Raw genomic sequence first — 21,781 nt, forward strand, 5'->3', positions numbered from 1 at the left:
ATGAACTTAAATCTAGAGGCGGGATTTCTTCGTGATCGTCTGGCGTTCCATCAAGTAGTCTGCCATGTGATATTATATTCAAGCGCCGTAAAACTATCAGGAGACGACTCGTAGTATATGTTCTGAATATCCTGGCGCACACTTGTAGATTAAACTGCAAGCATTGGGATTGCCTAGGTTCTTTGGATCAACATCATCGGAACAAATCTGCTGGTGGTAGAATCCTTCGTTCTCTGATACAGGCAAAGTTTTTTTTTTAGAAAACGGGCAATCGCACAATGTATATTCTTGAACCCTTTTAATATCTTTCTACGTACCGCGGATACCTTGAACCTCGTCATATCCACAATCGGAACTGTTGACTATTCCGTTGCACGGACTATGCAGACTGGGCACGAACTCCAGGATCATATCGAAAGTCTAATACCGCAGCTAAGTAGTTGATGCATTGCAGATTACCAGTATCGTTGACGCACTCGTCACGTCCCCTAAGCCTTACATGGCACAGTACTTCTTAGCCAGAGCCGTACAAGTAGTAGTGCTTTAGAAAGGATGGTCATTTTTTTTTGGGAATGATTGCACTGTGTTGATCTCAGTCGTCATGTCCGGTGCTATCGAGGCGGCTCTTCAAGAACAAATATGTCGTGAAACGACTTTCATATTTGCTTAACTTTCCGAGATCATAATCGTTGTTGGCTGCTCGTTGTTGATTCCGGAAAGAAGTAAAGTGGTGTGTATCTCCCTTGATATAGGGATAGGGAAAGGATAAACAATAAACCAAATCAGAAGAGCGAGCCATCATACAGGTTGCATTATGTCGCGTTCGTTCTTTGTGTATTCTGTTGAATGTGTAATGTTTCCTTCGAGTATTTTTCAACCTCTGCCTTGAATAATTGACTATGGTCAAATTCTTGGACTCTACTATCCATCAATTCCCATTCTATAGGTTCAACAGCTAAAGGGCCATCACTTATGAATTCCAATCCTATGAGTCCTGTATCAAGAGGGCCATCGTATGGGTAGATCACTTCTTTCGTTGAAATTTGGCTTGCTTGATCCACAGTTACAGAACCACAGGCCAAACGAAGACTTCTTCCAGTCTCACCAGTTTCTCCTTTCTCTACCGCTCTCGAGTCCGTTAGCACACAATTGTAATTTTTCGATCCTCCAAGCATTGATGACCTTTTGGTTGAATCCATTTCTAAAGAATTTGGGACCACAAGCCCTAGTTCCGCAGAGTTCTTCGCAAAGTTGGGGAACAAGGTAATTATGTCCCATTGCTGAAAAAGTGACGAAATTGATGCATGACTTTGCAAGTTCTGTAAGGGACCTACTGTACCGAGAGAGCTTGCTAGATCTAGGCTGATAAATGTCATTTTGTACCTGTGCTCTAACGATTAGCGTTGTTGAAGGCGGTCGTGGTATGGAAAGATCAGTACTCAGTAGTCAAAGTAGGAAAGACAGTAGAGAGTTCGAAAATATGGTGAGGTTGAGGAAGCGGGGTTTAGTTAGTAACCACGACACCTGGTAGTAGCGAACAAGAAAAGCAAAAAGGTGGAAAGAAATCAGATTCAAGCAGTGGGGAGAAAAAAGGCAGTTAGCAAAAACGCTCAAGGGTAAAAAGACGATTTCATACTCATTTTCAAACTCAGGATGTAAGTTAAACCTGGATGGCTTGGTTCTAAAATATCGATCGGGTCAAATTTCCTACGAGGTATTTCTTTTTACTTCACTGTTTGCAGGTCAGTGTATCTATTTTTTTTTTATTCTTCGTGCCCTAATCTTCTTAGGTTTGCTTCACTACAAAGATTGGCCTTCTTTGTAGCCTTTCTGTTGGCACCTGTTTAAGATCCTAATCATAAGGAAGATTCTACCGTAAAAACATTAATAGCAGAGCGGGCCTGATTTTGCAACACCTTCCTTTTATTTTTACTCGCTAATCTGATCTCGCTTTCATATACACCACCTGATTCGTTCCAAAAAAAAATTAAAATTTCTGTTTAGCCTTGCTTCTTTTTTTCTCTTCTTCGCTGTGAGTCCTTTTCTCCTCATTTTCTATCTCTCCATTCTTTATCACCTCGTGCTACTTCTCTTTATTCTCTATTTCTTCATTCTGAATCTCCTCATCGTCTATCTCTTTTTGTTCCATACGCTTCTCTTCAAGCAGCTGTCTTTATAACTGTTCACCTCCGGAAAATCTTTCCAATGCTCCTTTTTTTAATGATTCGGCATCCGAGTCTATTGTACCTTCCCAAACACATGGATCTTCAGTGGAATCTTCATAATCTCCCTTAACTGTCACATAACGATCTTCAACAATGATGCCCCCCGATATATCCAAATCTTCCTCAACCTCATCTTCATCCATATCTACTTCGCCTCCCCAGACACCTATGTCCTTAGCAAATGCCTCATTGTCATCATTCCTAATTTTCATGCGAAATGTCTTTCCAGAAGGATATCCCATGGCTATCATACCCCTACGACTAGTCATGCAAGATGGTCGATACTCAAATGGAAGCCAAAGGATATTTCGTTCTCCGTTGGAGTTTTTTTCGACTATCCAATCATTTGAGTGGCTCAACTTGTAAAATCGCTTAACAGTAGGTAGTCTCGCGAATCGACCATGTGAACTTATCGAACTCGGATGATCCTCTATTTTCCGTAGTAGCTTGCCTGTTGTTGTACTCCAAAGCTGAATTTCATGGTCGAAACCAAATGCTAAAACCTTGCCATCCGGTGAGAACGCTGCCGAATGCCAATGTTTCTTGTTCACAAAACTGGGTAATTTTTGCAGAAGCTTCCCTGTTTGTGAACTGCAAAGCTTACTTTCACAGACATAGGCATCGCTCCAAAGCACCATGGTGCTATCAAGTGAGAATATAATCCAGTTGATATTTTCTCTGTCACTATCGAGTTCATGCAATAGTTTACCTTCTGCTGCATCCCACAATTCGATTGTGTGGCTATGTCTCTTAGTAATCGCTATTATTTTGTTGTTCGGCGAGAACTGAATTGGGAGTTGTGTTTGATAATTCAGCCAGGTATTGAAAAGCGTCTGTTGAAATTCACCTGTTTCCACGTCTTGAAGTCGAATTCTTCGGTTAAAAAAATGATCTATAGCCAGCATCCTACCATCTGATGACAGTTTAAGCCCACGAATGCCGTTCTTAATCGGATTTCCATCAATTTTTGGTGGTGGCATATCTATCAAGGTCTTGATATCCCAAAGCCTAACTGTTTTGTCGAAAGAGCTCGAAGCAATAATCTTGCTATCAGGCGAGAATAAGATTTTTGTCACCCCTGATAAATGACCTTTTAATGTCTGCACTGGTTCGCCTGATATGTACCAAAGTCTGATTGTTCTGTCTTGGGAGGCTGAAGCCATCATCTGGCCATTAGGTGAAAATGCGACGTCTCTAATATCGTAAAAGTGACCATTAAATGTTTGTAATAATACGCCTTCCCTTGCATTCCAAAGCTGAACCGACATTTCAAATACCAAAGCTATCATCTGACTATTGGGTGAAAATACTGGCTTTACCGAGGGCTGGTGATACTTATGCACCCACAGTAATTCGTACCCTACCTCTGCTCTCCAAACCCTAATTTCTCCCCCACGATCAATCGAAGCTATCAATTTGCTATTCGGTGAAAAGGTGATTGATTGGTCATATCTTTGTTCATTTTCTGCATTGTTACTGAATGAATGCAACAATTTTCCTTCCATATTCGAAAGGCCAATGTCCCCGTTTTTCATAAGTGAAGCAACCATTTTGTTGTCGGGCGAGACAAGAACAGAATTTACTTTGGTAGAATGATGTTCAGATCCATATAGTAGTTGCGAAGGATGATCGCTATTCATAGTCCAAAGCCGGACCGTATGGTCACAAGAGCATGAAGTTATCGTTTTATCATCGAGAGAGAAGAAGATTGAATTTACCACACCTGAATGCCCGGTGAATATATGAAGTAATTCACCCGTCACTGTATTCCAAATTCGAATTTTGGCATCGTCAGAGCTAGAAGCAATCATTCTGCTATCTGGTGAGAAAGTCGCCTTTAAATCCCAATAACTTATAGGATGGTGGTATAATTGTAGCAGTCTACCGGTAGCAACATCATAAAGACGAAGTTGGCAATCAGAAGAGCTGGAAGCGACCATATTTCCATTGGGTGAAAAGGCAATATCGTGTATGAAATCGGCGTGACCTTCAAGTATTTGAATACCCGGAGTCCAATTTGATCTTTTTCTAGTAATTTCATATAACCAGGGTGGGATACATCTTTTGAACGTTTGCCGAATTATGTTCTTCTTGGGGGCAAAGAAAAGAGCTGATGAGTATATCTGCAAAGGTGCTTGTTCAATACCGGATCTATTGAAACTGATGAATTGCTCAGCATCATGGATAAAACGATAAAGCTCCGACTTTTCAACATGCTTCAAATTTGTTAGCAATGCTTTTCAATATCAACATGGGTACGAAACTAGAGACGAGTCAAACTGACCGAAGTGTAAGACTTCAAATCGTTCATAACAATGATGCTCTCTGGAGTTTGTTTTGTCAAGCTCATAACTTCGAGCCAATGCAGGAAATATTTGATTAAGAAGTTGTGAAGTAAGCCATCATCACCCTGCTTGGAATTGCTTTTATAGAGATGATTCATCCAGTGACAGCATGAATATTCGACATCAAGCAGATATTTTGCCTTCTTTTCCTCATCAATCTCAGCAATGCAAGTCCCAGGTTCCACGTCGCATCCGTTCGCTCTCAACTTCTCCATAGTAATTAAGCATCTCTTAAATAGTTCTTCATGAGCTTTCTGCTCTTTGAATCCGAACGCTCGTATTTTTAAATGTTTTTGAAAATGTTTGATGAGGAATAATGGCCCAGAAAAGCTGGAAGTACAAATTCGATGATACGAGAAAATTGCTGTAGTGAAAAAGCTCGCATAGATCAGTAAACTCTTGGTCCAATAGAGAATAATAGCGGCAGGGAGAATTAGAAGTGCCAAGTCACAGGCAGACTCGAGGTATATTCTGCTTAGTACTAGATCCATCGAAAGTAGAAGTTTATTGAGTCCACCGGTAGACGAAAAAAAAGATGGAAGAGGCGGAATAGATCGGAGATGATCTTTTAGCGACAAATGGATGAACTGAAATCGTTTGTTCAATTTTGCTTTTACGATTATGTGTTTCAGGCTTCCAAGGCTTGTCTGCACCTTGATATCATCGCTATCGACCATCAAACAAATCTCAGCCCTTGTGAGAGGACGAATAGCAATGTAAATGCATTGAATTATTTGGAAAGAAATCTGGCGCCTGGACTCTGGTATGTTCATCAGAATCCGATTGTACATATCATCCAACCCTCTTGGCAACCAGGTATTAGCGGATTCAGGGCGGCGGATTACTTGTTCCAACATCGCAGTGTTATTTTTCAATTCATTAATTGCTAGAGAGACCCAGAGGAACGTCCCGTCAGCACGTCTAAGCAAGGTTTCTTTTAAATGATTCTTATTTTTGTCGTCAATATAACTTATTCGGTCGACGTTCTCTGAGATGAATGCTTTGATATCTTCTATTCGTCTTTCACTGTATTCTTTGTCCAAATCATCCAAATCAATACTTAAGTCCGTTCGAATATTGTTTTGCAATGGGCGGCTGATGATAATTGTTTTGATCCCCTGGTCGTTCCCTCGGTTGGATACATAGAGATCTTCCAGTTTTGCTTGGAGGAACGAAATCGAGTCATCATCGCATTCATCGAGTCCGTCCAAGATTAGCACTATATTTTCTGGAATATGTTTGACCATAGACTTGAAGATACGCCACAAATTTTCCCTGTAAAAATTACTGGCGAGCTTTTGATTCTGACGACGGCAGCTATCAAACTCACCCAAAATATCCTGGTATAGGTCGTTGTTTGCTTTTAAAAGCTGACAGATGAGACTCCGAAGCACAGATAATGCCGAGTTGCGTTGAGAGTTACTGCTGTCGCAATAGTATTCTAAAACAAGATGACTTGGCTCTCGAGAGTCTACAAGCGAAACCCAGCGGCTCGCCAGATAGATAGAAAGGTATGTTTTCCCTTTTCCAGGACCACCATACATCCAGAGAAAATTATTGGAATTTGGTATCCAGCTCTGCTCGAAAATCTGAAATTCCTTGACTTTTTGGATCCATTTGCAGGTATCTGGGACAGGGTAACCGTTGCGACTGCAGATTCCTTCTCTATCGTCTTCAGGGTGCGTTAGAAATAATGCATTGTAACATTCATCCTGATCGATCTTTTGTTTTTGAGACACTGTCCAAATATATTAAAGTCAGTCTCTACCCCAAATAAATATAGTAGATCTGAGAAGCCGCTTAGGATACTTGCAATCCGGAGGCAGTGGAATGTTCACATTGCCCACGATTGGGCCATTAATCTGAATGTTCGCATTTCCTGCTAGTGTATTTCCACTTGCGACAAATGATTTGATTTCAACAGCCATTGAATATTCGGAAATCGCAACCAGCAAACTTATAAGTTCAGCAAAAGCTCGAAAACTTCAAAGATTCAAGGAAAGTTAGGAAACTGCAGTGATGGATAACACAATCGATTCAAATTCCCCACATCGCTTATGTACTCCATAGAGTCGAACCCACCTAGGCGCCTGCCTCATCAATATGAACTTGCATATGCATGAACCAATAAATAGTCAGGTGGGGAATAGATCTGCCACACCCAACTATGCGTGCATGTTGAATGTTAAGATTGTCAATTCAGAGTGAAAAGAATTTCGTGGGAGTTATCCTCAGTCAAATCATCTACCGCCGGGTTACTCACCCCTGCGCACACAAATGCATGCTGACATCCAATGAATTATGTTCAGCTGAATGAGGTTGCACTCGATGTAAAAAGCCTCCACCAAGAATTACAACGCATCACCAAAGAAATATCGACCATGCAATTACACAGCCCTGTATGGCGGCTCAGCCCAGTGTGCCCAATATTCTAATAGTGCAGAAGAGTTCCAGACAATCGGTTCCAACAAATGTGAGAATTAGATTTCTAGTCCTAATACCTGGGACTAGATAAACTCACTCAAAGTCTTTCATTTTTCTTCAAGAATTGATTTTCTGAAGTTTTAATTGTGGTGTCCAAGACACATCTGATCAGAAAATCTTAAAGATTCGGATCAAATATTTTGAAAGTTTCGAAACAGCACGACAATCCTGAGTATCCAATTCCGACACTAAAAGAGTATGGTAATTATCACCTCAGACACACACAAGATAAACACACTAAACCAAAGGGGAATCAGGCGGGACTAGAAATCATAGGCGCTATATCCGCCGTAGCCGGCCTCCTAGAATCCAGCATCAGTCTTTTCGAACGCCTGCGCCGAACCTACAATGACCAGAAAGAGTCTTCCAAGATCCTCGGAGCGCACGTCGTCGAGATCCAAGGAATCTTAACCATACTCGACCTCGTCAAGCATGAAGCAAATTTACGCACGGCCGCCGTGCTTTCCGAGATCGAGTCTATTCGCAAGATCGCGACGGAGCTGATCAGTAACTTGGAACTAATGATGCCGGGGGATAAAAGCCAGGCGCGTCGTTTTGCCCATCAATTTCTACAGGGAACCAAAGAGCAGGAGACTCTTGCGAAGCTGATGGAGCGGCTTGAGTATGCAAAGTCGAGTTTGGGCTTAGGTTTACATGTTGCTCACGTAGGAGTGACGCGGGTCGTGGGTGATAAAGTTGCGATTAACATGGAAATTCTGAATCGGGTGGATGGGCTACTTCGGAATGTATTTGGAGATGATGGAGGTCTTGAGATTGCTGAAGTGGTTAAGAACCATCGGCCCGAAAGTATGCTAGTCCTCCCCTTTCAAAAACTCGCTAACAGACACAAGAAGATGGATTGGTACATATCAAGAGTGAAGAACTCTCACTAAGAACCAGTAGAGATTTAAAAGATGCGGAACGGGGTTCTGGTCGGATTGTCCTGAAGAATGTGACCAGAGAACAAGCTCTGCAAATCAATGGACCGATTGGAGAAAAAGGATGGCGAGAGGTATCGCAGCTAGAAATTCGAGACAACGAAGCGGCTGGAAGTGGCATCCAAGTCAACCATGCAGTTTCTGAAGATGTGTTCTTAAAGTTACTAACGCATAAAAGTCAAAATAAGTCGGATGGTACACTAGGGCCTATTCTACAAATTAGCGCTGGTCTCATGGCTCTGTTAGTATTCGCTCTTGCGTTGTGGCTAAAGTAGAAACTAATGAGATTATTGAATGAGCTAAAAATTGGCCCAGAAAACACACTTATATTTTCTCCTGTATAATTAACCTTGGAATACAATAATTATCAATATATACATAGATAAACACAAGTACAAAGTAAATTTCAATATAAAAAATATATCATTCTCATGATTTTTCTTTCTCTTTCTCTTTCTCCTTCTCTTCTTCCTAAACTACACCTCGTACACCATACTCCTCATTCTCATCCACCACTTCCCTTCCTCGCTCAAAATCCACAAAGCACAAGCTAGTATAGACAAGCAAAGCCAAATTATTAATACATATAAATATACACAGCGGCTCTCCCATGCCTTGTTTTCCCCGATGAAGCGAAACCGAGCTAATCCAAATGAAGACATTTCAAATCTGTTCCCTGGGTTTTAGGATGAAGATCACAAGCGAACCCCTATTTCCTCTTCTCTTTTTGCCCTTTATCTCTTATCCACCTCTTTCCTTCTCTCCCATGCCAAGCAAACAAACAAAATCCAAGCCAGTAAGCAAGAAAGCGCAAAAGCAAACTCAACAACAGCGAACGGGGTATAACCACAACCAGCCAACCAGCCAACCAACAACGCGCCCAATCAAATTCCAACAAGCAATTTGGGCCAACCAAAAGTAAAATCAATGCCAATTAAATAGCAAAGTAGTAACAAGAAGCGCACTACTCATCAAGGTGCCAACAGATTAAAAGGTCCTACTTCCTCCCCCCCCCCCCCCCCCCAAAAACTTGATAAACGCCATTCTTTCCTTTTCCTGCCAAACTCGCCATATAATCATTCCTCACATCTCTCATCCATGAAGAGAATAAATTATTGGAAGTTTTTTTTTGAGGGCAGCGTCATGCGTATCATATATACATAATCGTCATAATGTATCTTATTTTTTTTCTTCGTACAATGAAAATTGCTTCAGTTTCATCCAGTGATTGTGGTATCAACTTCTGCTTCCTCATCTTCATTTTTTCCCTCCGCGACGGCTTGATGCGCCGCTCTTTCGTGATATATTCTTTGTCTGCCAATTTCGGCTGCATGTAAACTATCAATGTATGTTGTGAACTTTACGATTTCGCGAAGCAAATATGAAGATTTCTTTTCCCAATTCGCCATTGCTTTTTGTGCGTTGGGATGACGCGGTGAATACTGTACTAGGTTAGTGAAAATGAACCACGAGGAAGAATCGTAATACTTACAGCTAGAAGCATCGGGTTTCTCAACAAATTGTGTTTCTGCAATTCTTCCTCGATACTCTGCACATAAGCAGTCAGTGTTTTCAACTGATCCGGCTCCATCAAGTTACTAGCTCTCATGCTCTGTATTGGAGGACTCCAATCATTTATGGCAATTCTGTCACCTGGCAATCTTGATCTAACTCCGCCTACATACCCGTGATCCAAGCTTGATCGTAGAGAGCTCTGCATGCTAGGCCTAGCACCAGAAGTTGATGGTCTAGTATTCTGTTCGTTGATCGCTGTAACCAGGGCGTTATTTACAATATCATCAGACCAGCCGTATTCGATATTACTGATACCGCCTACGAGAGGGTGGTTCGATAACCGAGCACTCCAATAATTGGCTGTTGTGACAAATTCTTTGACGATATCTGCTGTGCCTACTTGAAAGAGATGTACTGCCCCAGTGGGCAAGGAAAGCGCCCAGACATGAGGGCGAGCTTTGGAGTAGCCTGGTGAAGGAAGGGCACTAGCGATGGTTTGTCGGAGGAGAAATGAACCGAGGCTTTCGGCATTCTCTTGCCAATTTCCACCACCAACGACTCCGCCACTAGTTTTACCCTTAGGCTTGCGGACATTCTTGGTAGAGAATGAGAACAAGCTCATGTAGCCTTTTTCGATAACAGCAAATGTTTCAATCCAGTTACGATCCTTTGCTTTCTTATCGAGAGCTTCCAAATGATGCTTGTGTTTGACCATACCTTCCTTTGCCCATGGTGCACCAGCCAATTCCAAAGATTCATCATCAAGTAGAGGGGCAACACGAAGTTCTTCATGATCACTGCCCCTACTTCCTGAGCTATGGACCGTCTCTTCACGAATAATTGCTTGGCTGAGCGCATTGGCAAATCCAATAGATTGTTGGTAATCGCCTTGGAATGCCGAACCAAGAGAGTCCACGGACATCGAGGTATGTTTTCCAAGAGAATACTTGCTCCAAGTACTAGACGACACCGAAGGACTCCACATAGATGATTGATCATCCAAACTAGTTCGACTCGATCCCATTCCTGAGTTAGGATACAAACGAGGTCTCGATCTAGTCTTATTGCTCCATTTCCCATTTGTGCGTACAGTCTCTGCTGTTCTTCCACGGAGATAACTTGGTGATTCCGAGGGAGCTTTACTCAGAACACTAGGAGAACGGCGTAACATACCATTGGTGAATACTGAAAGCGTGCTAGATGAAGCCGGCATTTGTGACCTGTCGACGGCCCCAAATAATGGAAGCCGATCATTCCGGATAGAATTATAAAAATCCTTTAGAACAATCTCAACCTGTACTTCCCAGGTACGCAAAGTCCCGCGGAAAGGTGCCTTGACCAAGGGGCCACAATCATCCATGGGAGTATCATAATCTAAAGGCGTAGGGGCACTTGGGTTATCAGGATCTGGACGTGGCGCAGGCTTGAATGAAGACCTCCAAGAAGGTTTCTCAAAAGCTTCAATTGATATAGTGTCGGAGTTTTCATCGTTGACGTGAGGCTCATCAAAAGCGGAGCTTTTTCCAGGGAGCACTGTAGGCCTGCTAGGCTCAAATTCATGCGCAGACTCTGCTACACTTCGACGGATCGTAGGCATAGTATTCTTGATAAATTGACTACGAGTCATCTTTTGTTCAATATCGGCAAGATGCAAATCCGTATTGAGCAAAAGAACTGAGTAACAAATTGTGTGTACAACATCTAACAATGTTAGCCTGATGAAATTTTGATAAACTCATAAACTTACCTGTAGTTTTGAATCCATGGTTGGGATTACTCTGACACCATCTCTTCGAGAAAGCGTCCAAGATTCTGTCAACTTGTTGACTTTCACCCTTGAGCACTAATCTGCCACACATTACGCGCATCGAGGCTAGTATATTAAGATTCGTAAAGTCGTAAAGGCTCATATAAGCTGTCAATGTTCTTGCTCGAACAGTTCCCTCATCTCCCATCCATGCCGTCGCCTTTTCTTTTTGAATGAAATCCTCATTGCCATCATATATCTTCTGAGCTCTGACTAAGTCTTCTTCTGTAGGCTGTGCATCGTCAAGTCCTTCTGATTCAGAGTAATCAAATGGCTCATTATCTTCTCTGTCGGACATAGTAGGTGGACTAGAAGGGGGGCCCTCTTCTTGTCCCTCAACTTGCAACACTGGCAGACTGACAGCTGATTTGTAAATTGTATCTGTAGATCCTGTAGCTGCAATCGAGTTTGCGAAATTGGGTCTCAAAGTATTTGTGCCTGGCAGATCATCTTCAGATGATCCAGGTTCCAACCAAACACGATCTTTCTCTGGAAATTCGGACTTAGAAGGAGAAAGAACGACCCAATCTTCTTCCCTCGCAGGGCCTACAGGTAGTTCCTGACTGTCTTGAGAATCCACCGTAGTTAGAGGTGAATCCAAAGGAGAATCTGTTACCTTGTACTCTGATTTTGGTAGAACTTTGGAGGACGTTGGAGAACGTTTCGAATGTACTCTTTCATATTCCGCAACAAGAGCCATATCCCTCGCTACCGAAGTAGAGTGACCTGGAGATGACGTATTGGGTAACAGTGTATTACCAGGTTCATCTTTCGTGACCTCCAATTTAAACTTCGCGTCACAATCATTTTCATTAGAACCTTGGAAAAATGTTTCACGGTCTTCTTTCGCCTGCCCATCGAATCCACCCGGTATTGCTAAATTGGTACTAGCCGATCTACGTGGTTGTTTGATCGACGAATAGGATGGCTTGCGACTATCCCCGGCATGTGATGACGCTGGTTTCGAAGGAGGTATTTGTCTGATGGTAGCATTTGGGTCTGGATCGTAGTCTGGAGAAAAGCCTCTTACATGACGTCTATTTTCAACATCATCGGAAATATCATTGACTTGCCGATCGAGACTAGCCGTGGGTGCATGAGCTTCAATAGGAGGTCTCCCTGGGCTGTGTAGGTATGGATTCATGACTTGGCGAAGGCTACTGACGGGGCTAGCCTCAGGTTGCCAATCTGGAATATCCGGTCGCAATTTGTGCGGCTCGAGTTTCATGGGCGGTAACGGCATTGGTGGGACGGGGACGGGTTCGGGCTCAGATACCGACTTTTTACGCCGTCTGAAGAATGATGACGGTTTTTTGGTAAGTACATGCGGAGGTTCCTTTGAGGCTTGCGGATTTTCTCGAGACGGTGCTACGTTGTTAGACTTCATCTGGTTAGCAACGTGAGTTTTGCTACCTGGATGATCGGCCGTTTCAGTAGAGGTAGTGGAGCCGTGCGACGGTGGTGGGTCGGGTACCGCAACATTGTTGTTCCTGGAAGAACCGAAAACCCTTCTGAAGAATCCAGGTCGTTCCTTGGGCGTTTGGGTGAAAGCTTGCGGCGACCCTAGAATATCTTTGGTTTTTGAATACGACCCACCAGTTGGCGGAGATTGCTCTTTGATGAATGCTGGCATGGGTGGCAACTCTTTACTGCGATCATTAAGATTTATACCATAGTCATGCCTGGCACTATTCGTGTGGCCCTTCGATTTATATGCGCTTTTCGAGGATTTTGCGCTTCTTTTTCTTTCTAATTTTTCCATTGGGGGGTCGATAAGGCTAGGGTCGGGTCTTGAGACCAAAATTGGGGATGTAGGTCGAGGGCGTCGTGGACCACCGGGTACTGTGGGTGTGGGAGCGGCGTCGTAGTCGTATGTAGGGGTCGAAGGTACATTTGCATTGATATATCTTCCTGCATTTAATTGTGAAGTTGCTTGGTGACCGCTTCCATAATCAAAGCTTGAAGACCTTCCTGCCAAACCGTGCGCCCACCTCTGACTGCTTGTAACTTGTGCGTATCCGAGGTCGAAACTATTCGCACTACTCCCCACACTGCTACCGGTATTCTTTCTCCCTCCTCGATGTGGAATTGGAGGTCCTCTAAGTGATCCGCCTGTATCGTTGCGTATGCTATTGATTCTGGTTAACCCAGTTTGGAAGTTGGAACTGCTATTGCTTCTTCGGCTGCGAGAAATCTTGTCCGAATAATGACTTGAATCATCCGCTGGATCGTAGTCGGAACTGAAGGAGTAAGCGTGTCCTCTGCCACCTCTAGCTGCGAAGTTTTGAGGCGATTGATATGGTTCTTCATCACCGAAGGAGGAATATAATCGATCTTCGTCCAGTGTAGGATTGCGCAAGCTAAAATCTTCTTGTCCAAAAGAGAACTGGTCTAAGGAAAGTAGCATATGATCTACCAATGAATCGCGGGTGACTTGTCGGGGGGAAAGGGAGAGGTCGTGAGAATCCCGGTTATTTCGTACATTCTCAGGATCATTTTCTTTGTTGGAAGGATCAACTGGTGTAATGTCATCTAAAAATGTACGCCCTGTTCCATTCCGCAGATTAAGCGCCCGATTCGATGAAGTAATATTTTCTGGACTGGAAGCCTGCGCTTCCGGTGTCTGCGGCGGAGATATGCTTCCTCTTCTTTTTGCCTTGTAGCCAGTATCAACATTCAGGTCAACGCCGAGTCGCTTCGTCGGTGCATTCGGCATCTTCTCGACGGTATGCATGGCAGCCACAATTGCAGCTGAGCCGTCATGAAGTATTATAAATTGGCTCGAATTTCGACAGGATTATATGACGGTTCTTCAAATTGGTTCCTGGGCTGATCCACCTTCACTGCGACTGTAACCTGGATCAATACGTCAAGTTCGATTCTCGATTGCGATTCAACACTCTGCCAATGCGAAACACTCAATCGAACCGTATTCTAGATTTTTCGAATACACTTCCCGTGTATCTGCCGCTTGCGATAATTTACCTGCAAGTAATATATTTTAAATGGGTGCTAAGATATTTTTGAGGCAGCAAACGTCGGAAGTGGTTGATGCAGCAGAAACTCTTTTCGAAACACGCCGCAATGTTGGGGAAAGTTTGTTTGCGTGCTACCAGGACAATTTACTTTCTCGGGATTGAATCGGTAGGGACTGACTAGAAATTGGCATATGCTGGCGAGGGTTGAATGAAGTGTGGCGAGGCGATGTAGAGATACAATTGAGGGAAGACGATGTCCTATCCGTTTGTTTGTGCGTGTTTGCTTGTCGTCGGACAAGTTGATATTGACTTGGTAGATGGTAAAGTACGTCAGGCCCTGTGCACAATGGCGGGATCCGTTCGTGACAGCAGAGAAACGGAGACAGAAGCAGAGGTGGAAGCAGAGGCAGAGGCAGCACAATGTTGATGCTCCCAGAGTCTAAGCAGCTTCAATATTGGGAAATAACGGGTCGTGCAGTAGTAAATTCGTGATATGGGGCATATACTTTATTGGATTATTGTCACTGTTTGCTTTTGATATCCATATCTATTTAGGTCGCGGTACCTGGTAAAATAAATGATTAGATGCCCCTATGGAGAAATGTATGCCCAGGTGGCTCAATAATTCCTAGGATTTCCCGACTCCGACGGAATGGCGACCACTGGGATTGAAGATTTCGAGTGTCCCAAAAGAGCTTCTGGCAATGCTTTCTTCAAGGGTTGTGACTGGTAGAGAGAGAATCGGGATGTCCAAAAGAAAATATGCTTTTTCCGTAAATGGATGAAGGGGAAGGGAAGGGAAGGGAAGGGAAGGGAAGGGAGGGACTGCAGAGTCGGATGGCGAGTGAAGAGAGAAGACTGGAATCGAGAGTGAAGACTGAAAATGGAGAGTGAAGACTGAAAATGGAGAGAGAGAGAGTGAAGACCAGTAGATTGTTTATCTCATCTAAACATCCATCCAAATTCAACGAAGAGAAATTTGATTTGATGTTCATTAAGGATATGATTTACATTTACAAGTTTATAAGTTTGCACGCTTCATTTCCGTTTTCATCCATGGTTCATGGCATGGGCAGAAATGAACAGTGCAGTGAGTTGAACAGTGCAGTCAGTGGCATCCATAGTCATAACAAACCTGCTCGAGCTGCTGTGTTGTGTATCAATTTGGGCCCACGCCCGTGCTGGCTGGCCATATGCATCCATGATCTTCACGGCGAGAGAAACAAGAGAAGCCAAATCTGGCCTGCCCAAGCTACTTCCAGTCCGAGATCCAGAAAAAGGAACAGAGTGGGAAAAAGGAAGCCATTGCAGCGTACAGCGCATCCACGAATTGACCAGAGTTTCAATTTCTTCGCGATGTACGTACTTGGTGTCTACGCAGTATCTCCATGAAAGGTCTATGCTTGCAAATTACTCTCTCACGAACCAACCAACAAACAATGGCAGCTGCGTCTCCTGGGGAACCCATGAACCTCTCTCGCCCCTCTCCATTTTTAATTTAATCGAACGATTGCACTCCGAACCTTGGACAAAAGTTTAAAAAAGGAGGCGCACTGCGCGACTGGCACCTGTTCGTACCACCAAACGGCATCGAACTGCATGAGAGGAGGGGGAATTGGGGGTCGGCACAAGAGAGGATCGAACCAGGGATTGAGATTGGAAAGAGGAGGGCACGAAGGAAAGATGCCATCGTGACACTGACAGCCTCTTGGGGGTTTCAGGGGGAGGGGACCGGAAATGTACGTGCAACCATGGCCTTTCGCACTCTTCTGTATCTGTCAAGAAAGGATCCTTCCCCTCCAGATATACCTGCGGTCGCCCGTCAAAGATACAGTCACGAAACACAATGTAACTACCCAGGGAATCTGGTACAATGGGATGTTTATGTAGGGAAAGAGCGGTGTGCCACGAGTATGATATAGATCACGCCTTCGTGGATGCGTTTGATATACATAAGCTACGTTTGCAGAGAAAGGAAATTGCATTTGAGATCCGTTGGACGAAGCTTCCAATAGAGTAATGTTTCATCTGCTCATACCGGTAGCACGCCCGCCCGTTCAAACCTGGGAAGACAAACATTCTAAATCTCATGGCGATCAAAGCTTTGAATCATCTCGATATCCAGATGTCCCGCATTAAGCCTCTGCAGACAACCTGTAGGTCAATGGATTAAAACGCACCCCTATTTTCCTGCATAAAGACGGGACAGACACCACCGATTTGTCCGTTCACAATGGTGGTAGGATGATATCACGTGATTGTGCAAGTTTCTCATGGCTGAAAGGGAAGGTTGTGGGATGGCCAAATGACAGGTAACGATAAGCGACGTTTACCCGGAATGGTATGATTCAAACATTGAGTTCTCTCACAGATCTACACTGTCGACGCAGCATGATATGGTCGAGTGTTATCGATTTGTTCTTGATTCTTCAGCTGCTTGCTCGCCAACGACTGTTACTTTTTATTATTTTTAGACTCGAGCTGCGCTTTGGAGGGCTGAGACTTGAGTACGTAAGAGGAGACATCAAAGGATCGAGAGAAGGATGAGAGAAGCTTCGGAAACATCCCCGACTTTCTTCTCGAGGAATCCTTATTCCTTACGCACATTGCATTTCTCTGATAACGCCAGTACGGTGGTTTCTTGTAACACGGAAACTGAGATCATGTATTATAGTTCACGAAGATCCCCAAACGCTGCCGCAGGCTGCATGGATGACTCGATCTATCATTATCGGTAGCGGCGGATCCCCCAATACTCTCCCATTGCTATGCGTATCAAAAAATTGGTACGATGATAGATACGAAGGTTTTGCGCTTGACAATCTCTTTATGCAGGGACAAATGCTGATCCATTCGTATATTCCAAGCCGTCGTATACGAAATACTCGCATCACTTACCATGAACAGCCTTCTCGTTCACGATCTTTTAATGGAACAATTCAGCACACCAAACCACATCAAAGCTCAATCACAAAATATCGACTTCCTGAATATCTCCCATTGGCGTCATTGTGCGTTGGGCTTAGTCTCGGTCCGCCTTGACAATAAAATCAAAGTTATCGTCGTCGACCACCAAACCATGTCCAAAATTTCATCCTAGCACAAAACCCCACGACCTTAACGGGCATAAAATACGAATTGTCAATTGTCCACCTCGTTTAAGCTTGCCATGATACTAGAATTAGACGTCACTTCGGCTTCACATGCTGTAGATGAGTTTCAATTCTCACATGATGCTTGCTAGGACAAGATATGTATCTGACCGCATATGTGAAAGTCAATCCTGGACGGGGTCTTTCTTCCTGGTCGGTGCGATGGGAAAGGGTCGGCTGCAATCAAGTTGTCGGAAGTCCGGTTCATTTGGTGCAGAAGCGGTCATACCCGACATGCTTGAGTTAAGGCATCATTAAGTTGAAGACAATATCCAATCGTTTATCGCTCTCACGACGTATACACAAAGCACTCGGCATCTCAATCACTAGTTCAAATGAAAGAGACAACCATGCAAGTGTATTCTCTGTAAAAGCTACTATGATGTATGGATTTTCGTACCAACATGTCATTTGTCTTATACTTTCTTTTCTTTTCCCATGATAGATCCTCATTTCTCTCAGTGAATGATTCACCCATCAAATTCTCTGGGGCCCACTGGGTCGGATTACTGAATCTTGAATATAACTCTGGTGTTTCTTGAGTCAGTCTGTGACAAATTGGGCGGGGTGCAGATCAATTTACAAAGATATACGTCGTTTTCAACTTTCGTTGGTTGATCATAACTTACTTTGGTAGGCTCATTGTAGACCATATTCTCCGCTTCCTCATAGGCGACTTTTGCTGTCTCATCGTCGGAAAGTTTACCAGGCTCGTCATATGAGACTTTGGCGGCTTCATCGCATGCAACTTTGAGGGCTTCGTCATACGGAACCCCGGCAGGCTTGTTATGTGAGACTTTTGCCACGTTGTCCCCCGACAACAATCATTTGTACTCGAAGCTCAGTTGTATATCGAAAACGTTGCCTACGCAAAGTACTCACTAGCGGTTGCCAGGGCAAAGGCTCCAAGAACGAAAGAACCAATAATGAACGCGCATCTGCCGCACGATCTAATGATCACGCAGACTAATCGCCGCATTTAGAGGATGAATAAGCGAAGGTTTGTTGTTTTAGATCCGTTGTAGGGGTTCTCGATGTTTGCATATTGCCGAAATTCTCAGGAGAAGCCACCCCAACTTACTACCATCAACTTAGTCTTAGCATACGTTTCCATAAAGCGACTTCCTTCCAAAATATACTTATCTTGCCTTCATAACGATTACACACGTTCGTGTTGAACCTTAAAGTGGAAAGAATTGATAAGATGCATCTTTAGCGGTCTGAAATATCCTTTAAAGACATGCATCGCATCTATTACTTTCCTCTGTAGTCTACATACAGTCAAGTGACAATTCAAAATGTTCTGTGGCGCAGCTGGCGTTCGTGTGGTTGTTGAAGTGGAGAGATGATATTCTGGCGATACTGAAAACGAGGGGGATGTGGTTTTTGGAGAGAAAAAACATGGGGGCCAAGAAATATTCGATTCAGTGAGGGAAGAAGAGGGAAGTGAGAGGGAGAGTGGGGATTGGGGGTGGTCACTAGAGACTTTTGAGATTTATTAATTTGTGGCTACAAGGGAAGAGTCTGGGTATTTGTATGGGGCGGGGTGCCAGGAGAGGAAGAGTGAGAATATTGTGATGGGCAGTAGTATTTTAATAATTATGCACTTCATTGTTACTGCTTCTTGAGAGATATGAGAGACGAGTCAAGGTGCCGTGAACAGCAGTTTCTAAGCTATGTACAAGCTTGAAATAAGTCAAATTAGGGCGTATTCTCCCTCGTAAGACTTTTAGTTGTAGATTAATGATTAAATTGTTGCTAACTAGATGTACAAAATAGAGTGGATATTTAGGAGCATATATAGTTTTGAATCCATCTACAGCAGAGATTTGAAACTCGCGCATCCTGCAAAACCATGTGTTTTAAATTCTCTTGATTACGGCATGCATGAGTCTGTCACTCTTAGTCCTCACACTAATGAAGCCCTATGCATATTTCTCCTCGACTTCCAGCTTCTAGGAACAATCTCAGCGTTTACCGCTGCAGAAGAATTGCCACCTTGAGCAGTAATCTCCTGAATATTCGACTCCGTCGCATTCACCTTCGCCTGCGCAAGCCCAATCTTCTTGTTCTGCAAATCCATCACAGCATAGGCTGCCGAGAAAAACGGGGCTCCATACGACAGCAGATCATCTTCGTTCGCGGTCGGATTTACCGGAACGATGCACAAGGTGTTCCCATTGTTGTCTTTTGCCTGCGTCCCATCCTTATTCGTGGCGGGCGTGAGCATCATCGCAATCGGGACCTGGATCGTGGTATCCATGAACCCGAAGGCCATGCTAAGTCCCTTGTTGGCTGTATCACATGTGACCTGCATCGAGCCGTCCGCGCCTGGATTCGCGTTGAGCGCGGTCCCGATCGCGTTCACGGCGGAGAGCGGGACGTCGATTGAAGGGTTTCCGGTATCTAGAAGTACGGGGGTTTGTTTGCCGGGGAGAGCTATGTTCGTGGTGACGCGTTTGCCGTTGGCGCCTCCGGTGATTGCGAGAGAGGTGGTTGAGATTACAAAGTCGGTGGCTTGCCCATTGTTGTTTTCGAGTATGGGAAACATGGTCATGTTGCCGGTAAATTTGGCCGTGTCCATACCGCCAAAGATGATGGAACCTTCTGCGGATCCTGGGAGAAATGTCAGTGCGAGATCACGTATGTGGACAGGGCAGGAGATACATACTGAAATCGTTGAGGTAGATACCGTACGCAGCGGTATTGGTCAACCCTGCTGATTTCATGGACAAGGGGATGTTCTCATATGGCGTTGGGTTCTGCTCCGTCGCAGAGAACTCCTGAGCTGCAAAACCAATCCCCATAACCGGGAAGAGGGCGGTGGGTAGAAAGCCCTGGGTACTCAAGCCCATGGTGTTGTTCTTGAGTTCCGAAGTTCCCAGACGAATCGTATCTTGCATAAATGTCCCATTGACATCCACGCCGCCAGTATAGTCCGCGAAAAAATTCGGCGTGCCTGCCACAAAGGTAGTAGAGCTGTTGGAAGCAAAAGAGCCTGTCGAGAACTTCTTGTCGGATGCAACGCATTGATTTTTAGGATCGGCGCAGAGCTTGCTCCCGCTTGCCGGCACCCAGAAGTCACTGCTGCCTGTGTCTAAGATGGCGGTCATATTCTGCGGTGGGTTGCCAACACCAACGTTGACTGCTGCAACGAAAGCGTCGCCATTGCTCACTCGCACTATGGGGACTTGAACAAACTTTTGGGCGCAAGAGAGGTAAGGAAAAGTGATGCCACCCACCAGGAGCGCAGAAGCGAAATTAGTTCTCATGTCAAAAAAAAAACTTGTGAGTAGATGACTGAAGAAACAGAACAAGTGATGATAGTTGCTGTTTAAGTATCAAAATTTGGTCTCTGGATTTCATAGCTGGGCTGTATGGAGCGAAGCTCAATTCATTTTTCCAGAGCTACTCCATGTTTCAGTATCAGCTCATGCGGTCGCTCCCGACGAGCAATATTCCAGAACTTTTGAGAAGGTTTGCGATACTGGAACAACGAAGAGCCGGATGTGTATATACATGGTGCTATCCTTGGACAGTTTCCTTCCTCATCGAATACAACTTTGTTCTAAGCATCTGCATACTTTGCGTAGCCCGTAACAAACAGTCCAAATCCCTCAAGGGGGCGATCGTTACTCAAACAACCACATGTTAAGTTTGTTTCGAATGTCAAGATAGACTTTTTGAGGGTCTGAAATTCCAAAACTCATCCGTTCTCAACTCCGTCTTGTATTACTTTGAGAATTTGAGCTCTCGCGTTTCGCACTCAAAGTTTACTGGAATAAGGTTACCGCATATGCTATCGTGTTGGGCGGTTGATGATGGATGGACCACAAACATTTCCCCACAGTTACCAGGGCCTGTTTCTGAGAACATTTGAGTCTTGACAACGTCCGGGAAGATGTTGAAAATGGCCAGCAGAGTCGACATCGCAGTTTGCACGTTGGCGCTGGGCAATCGCAATTTGTTCATTTGTGATGATGAAGAGTTGTAATCGTCGAGATTTCTTTTATAAAAAGGAAAGAAAATCAATTGAACTGATGATATGCCCCACGGGCCATGGAACACAGGATAACCACCAAGAAAGGGACGAAACCCGTCCGACTGTGCAATTATCTGATTTGCGATCAGATTCAATTATGATTCTAGATGCCGAACGTCTAGGTAGCATTATCGCTGCATTGTACGGATAAAATACATCTGGGGCAGTTTAGACAATTTTCACGCAAGACAGAAGGGTTCTATGGGGAAAGAAGGACTTGGCACATGTTTTAACGTGTATCAGAAGGTGGTTCAAGAGTATGGAATAACATCACGCTGGAACATGTATAATGCGG

General features: G+C 44.1%; 6 protein-coding genes across 7 annotated transcripts; 2 read left to right on the plus strand and 4 right to left on the minus strand.

The window, feature by feature from the left end:
- Positions 1–567: 567 nt before the first annotated feature.
- BCIN_02g07260 (hypothetical protein) lies at positions 568–1,418 on the minus strand. The gene has a single exon (XM_024691507.1). It carries the CDS (start codon positions 1,374–1,376, stop codon positions 813–815), a length of 564 nt encoding a protein of 187 aa, XP_024547278.1. The 5' UTR covers positions 1,377–1,418; the 3' UTR covers positions 568–812.
- Positions 1,419–1,687: 269 nt separating this feature from the next.
- BCIN_02g07270 (hypothetical protein) lies at positions 1,688–6,618 on the minus strand. Its single transcript, XM_024691508.1, has 3 exons — positions 6,384–6,618; positions 4,510–6,308; positions 1,688–4,441 (listed from the first exon to the last, which is right to left on the minus strand). The coding sequence occupies exons 1-3, from the start codon at positions 6,496–6,498 to the stop codon at positions 2,174–2,176; spliced, it is 4,182 nt and encodes a 1,393-aa protein (XP_024547279.1). The 5' UTR covers positions 6,499–6,618; the 3' UTR covers positions 1,688–2,173.
- Positions 6,619–7,030: 412 nt separating this feature from the next.
- Positions 7,031–8,306, plus strand: BCIN_02g07280 (hypothetical protein). Of its 2 annotated transcripts, none has more exons than XM_024691509.1 (3): positions 7,031–7,255; positions 7,312–7,861; positions 7,906–8,306. In XM_024691509.1, the coding sequence occupies exons 1-3, from the start codon at positions 7,253–7,255 to the stop codon at positions 8,265–8,267; spliced, it is 915 nt and encodes a 304-aa protein (XP_024547281.1). In that variant the 5' UTR covers positions 7,031–7,252; the 3' UTR covers positions 8,268–8,306. The 2 variants fall into 2 exon arrangements, with proteins under 2 accessions (XP_024547281.1, XP_024547280.1); XM_024691510.1 differs by having other exon boundaries at positions 7,031–7,250.
- Positions 8,307–9,023: 717 nt separating this feature from the next.
- Positions 9,024–15,261, minus strand: BCIN_02g07290 (hypothetical protein). The gene is made up of 3 exons (XM_024691511.1): positions 11,255–15,261; positions 9,485–11,208; positions 9,024–9,434 (listed from the first exon to the last, which is right to left on the minus strand). Exons 1-3 carry the CDS (start codon positions 14,046–14,048, stop codon positions 9,210–9,212), a joined length of 4,743 nt encoding a protein of 1,580 aa, XP_024547282.1. The 5' UTR covers positions 14,049–15,261; the 3' UTR covers positions 9,024–9,209.
- A 1,264-nt stretch (positions 15,262–16,525) lies between these two features.
- On the plus strand, positions 16,526–17,444 carry BCIN_02g07300 (hypothetical protein). The gene is made up of 3 exons (XM_024691512.1): positions 16,526–16,799; positions 16,967–17,098; positions 17,160–17,444. Exons 2-3 carry the CDS (start codon positions 17,005–17,007, stop codon positions 17,390–17,392), a joined length of 327 nt encoding a protein of 108 aa, XP_024547283.1. The 5' UTR covers positions 16,526–16,799; positions 16,967–17,004; the 3' UTR covers positions 17,393–17,444.
- A 1,687-nt stretch (positions 17,445–19,131) lies between these two features.
- Positions 19,132–20,775, minus strand: Bcap6. The gene is made up of 2 exons (XM_001547964.2): positions 20,116–20,775; positions 19,132–20,060 (listed from the first exon to the last, which is right to left on the minus strand). The coding sequence occupies exons 1-2, from the start codon at positions 20,714–20,716 to the stop codon at positions 19,354–19,356; spliced, it is 1,308 nt and encodes a 435-aa protein (XP_001548014.2). The 5' UTR covers positions 20,717–20,775; the 3' UTR covers positions 19,132–19,353.
- Positions 20,776–21,781: the final 1,006 nt, after the last annotated feature.

The sequence above is a fragment of the Botrytis cinerea genome, chromosome 2 (assembly GCF_000143535.2).
Source record: "Botrytis cinerea B05.10 chromosome 2, complete sequence".
In the NCBI taxonomy this organism is placed as follows: Eukaryota; Fungi; Ascomycota; class Leotiomycetes; order Helotiales; family Sclerotiniaceae; genus Botrytis; species Botrytis cinerea.

Bases quoted from the DNA above. Each gene is read 5' to 3' on its own strand.
- BCIN_02g07280 (XM_024691509.1), top strand. The intron at 7,862-7,905 runs GTATGCTAGTCC...AACAGACACAAG, and splicing joins TAAGAACCATCGGCCCGAAA to AAGATGGATTGGTACATATC.
- BCIN_02g07270 (XM_024691508.1), bottom strand. From the start codon at position 6,498: ATGGCTGTTGAAATCAAATCATTTGTCGCAAGTGGAAATACACTAGCA. The intron at 6,309-6,383 runs GCAAGTATCCTA...ATATTTGGACAG, and splicing joins CATTCCACTGCCTCCGGATT to TGTCTCAAAAACAAAAGATC. The intron at 4,442-4,509 runs GTCAGTTTGACT...ACAAATTTGAAG, and splicing joins ATTTGAAGTCTTACACTTCG to CATGTTGAAAAGTCGGAGCT.
- BCIN_02g07300 (XM_024691512.1), top strand. From the start codon at position 17,005: ATGACTCGATCTATCATTATCGGTAGCGGCGGATCCCCCAATACTCTC. The intron at 17,099-17,159 runs GTTTTGCGCTTG...GTATATTCCAAG, and splicing joins GTACGATGATAGATACGAAG to CCGTCGTATACGAAATACTC.
- BCIN_02g07260 (XM_024691507.1), bottom strand. From the start codon at position 1,376: ATGACATTTATCAGCCTAGATCTAGCAAGCTCTCTCGGTACAGTAGGT.
- BCIN_02g07290 (XM_024691511.1), bottom strand. From the start codon at position 14,048: ATGCATACCGTCGAGAAGATGCCGAATGCACCGACGAAGCGACTCGGC. The intron at 11,209-11,254 runs GTAAGTTTATGA...TAACATTGTTAG, and splicing joins CCATGGATTCAAAACTACAG to ATGTTGTACACACAATTTGT. The intron at 9,435-9,484 runs GTAAGTATTACG...AACCTAGTACAG, and splicing joins GAAACCCGATGCTTCTAGCT to TATTCACCGCGTCATCCCAA.
- Bcap6 (XM_001547964.2), bottom strand. From the start codon at position 20,716: ATGAGAACTAATTTCGCTTCTGCGCTCCTGGTGGGTGGCATCACTTTT. The intron at 20,061-20,115 runs GTATGTATCTCC...CATTTCTCCCAG, and splicing joins TATCTACCTCAACGATTTCA to GATCCGCAGAAGGTTCCATC.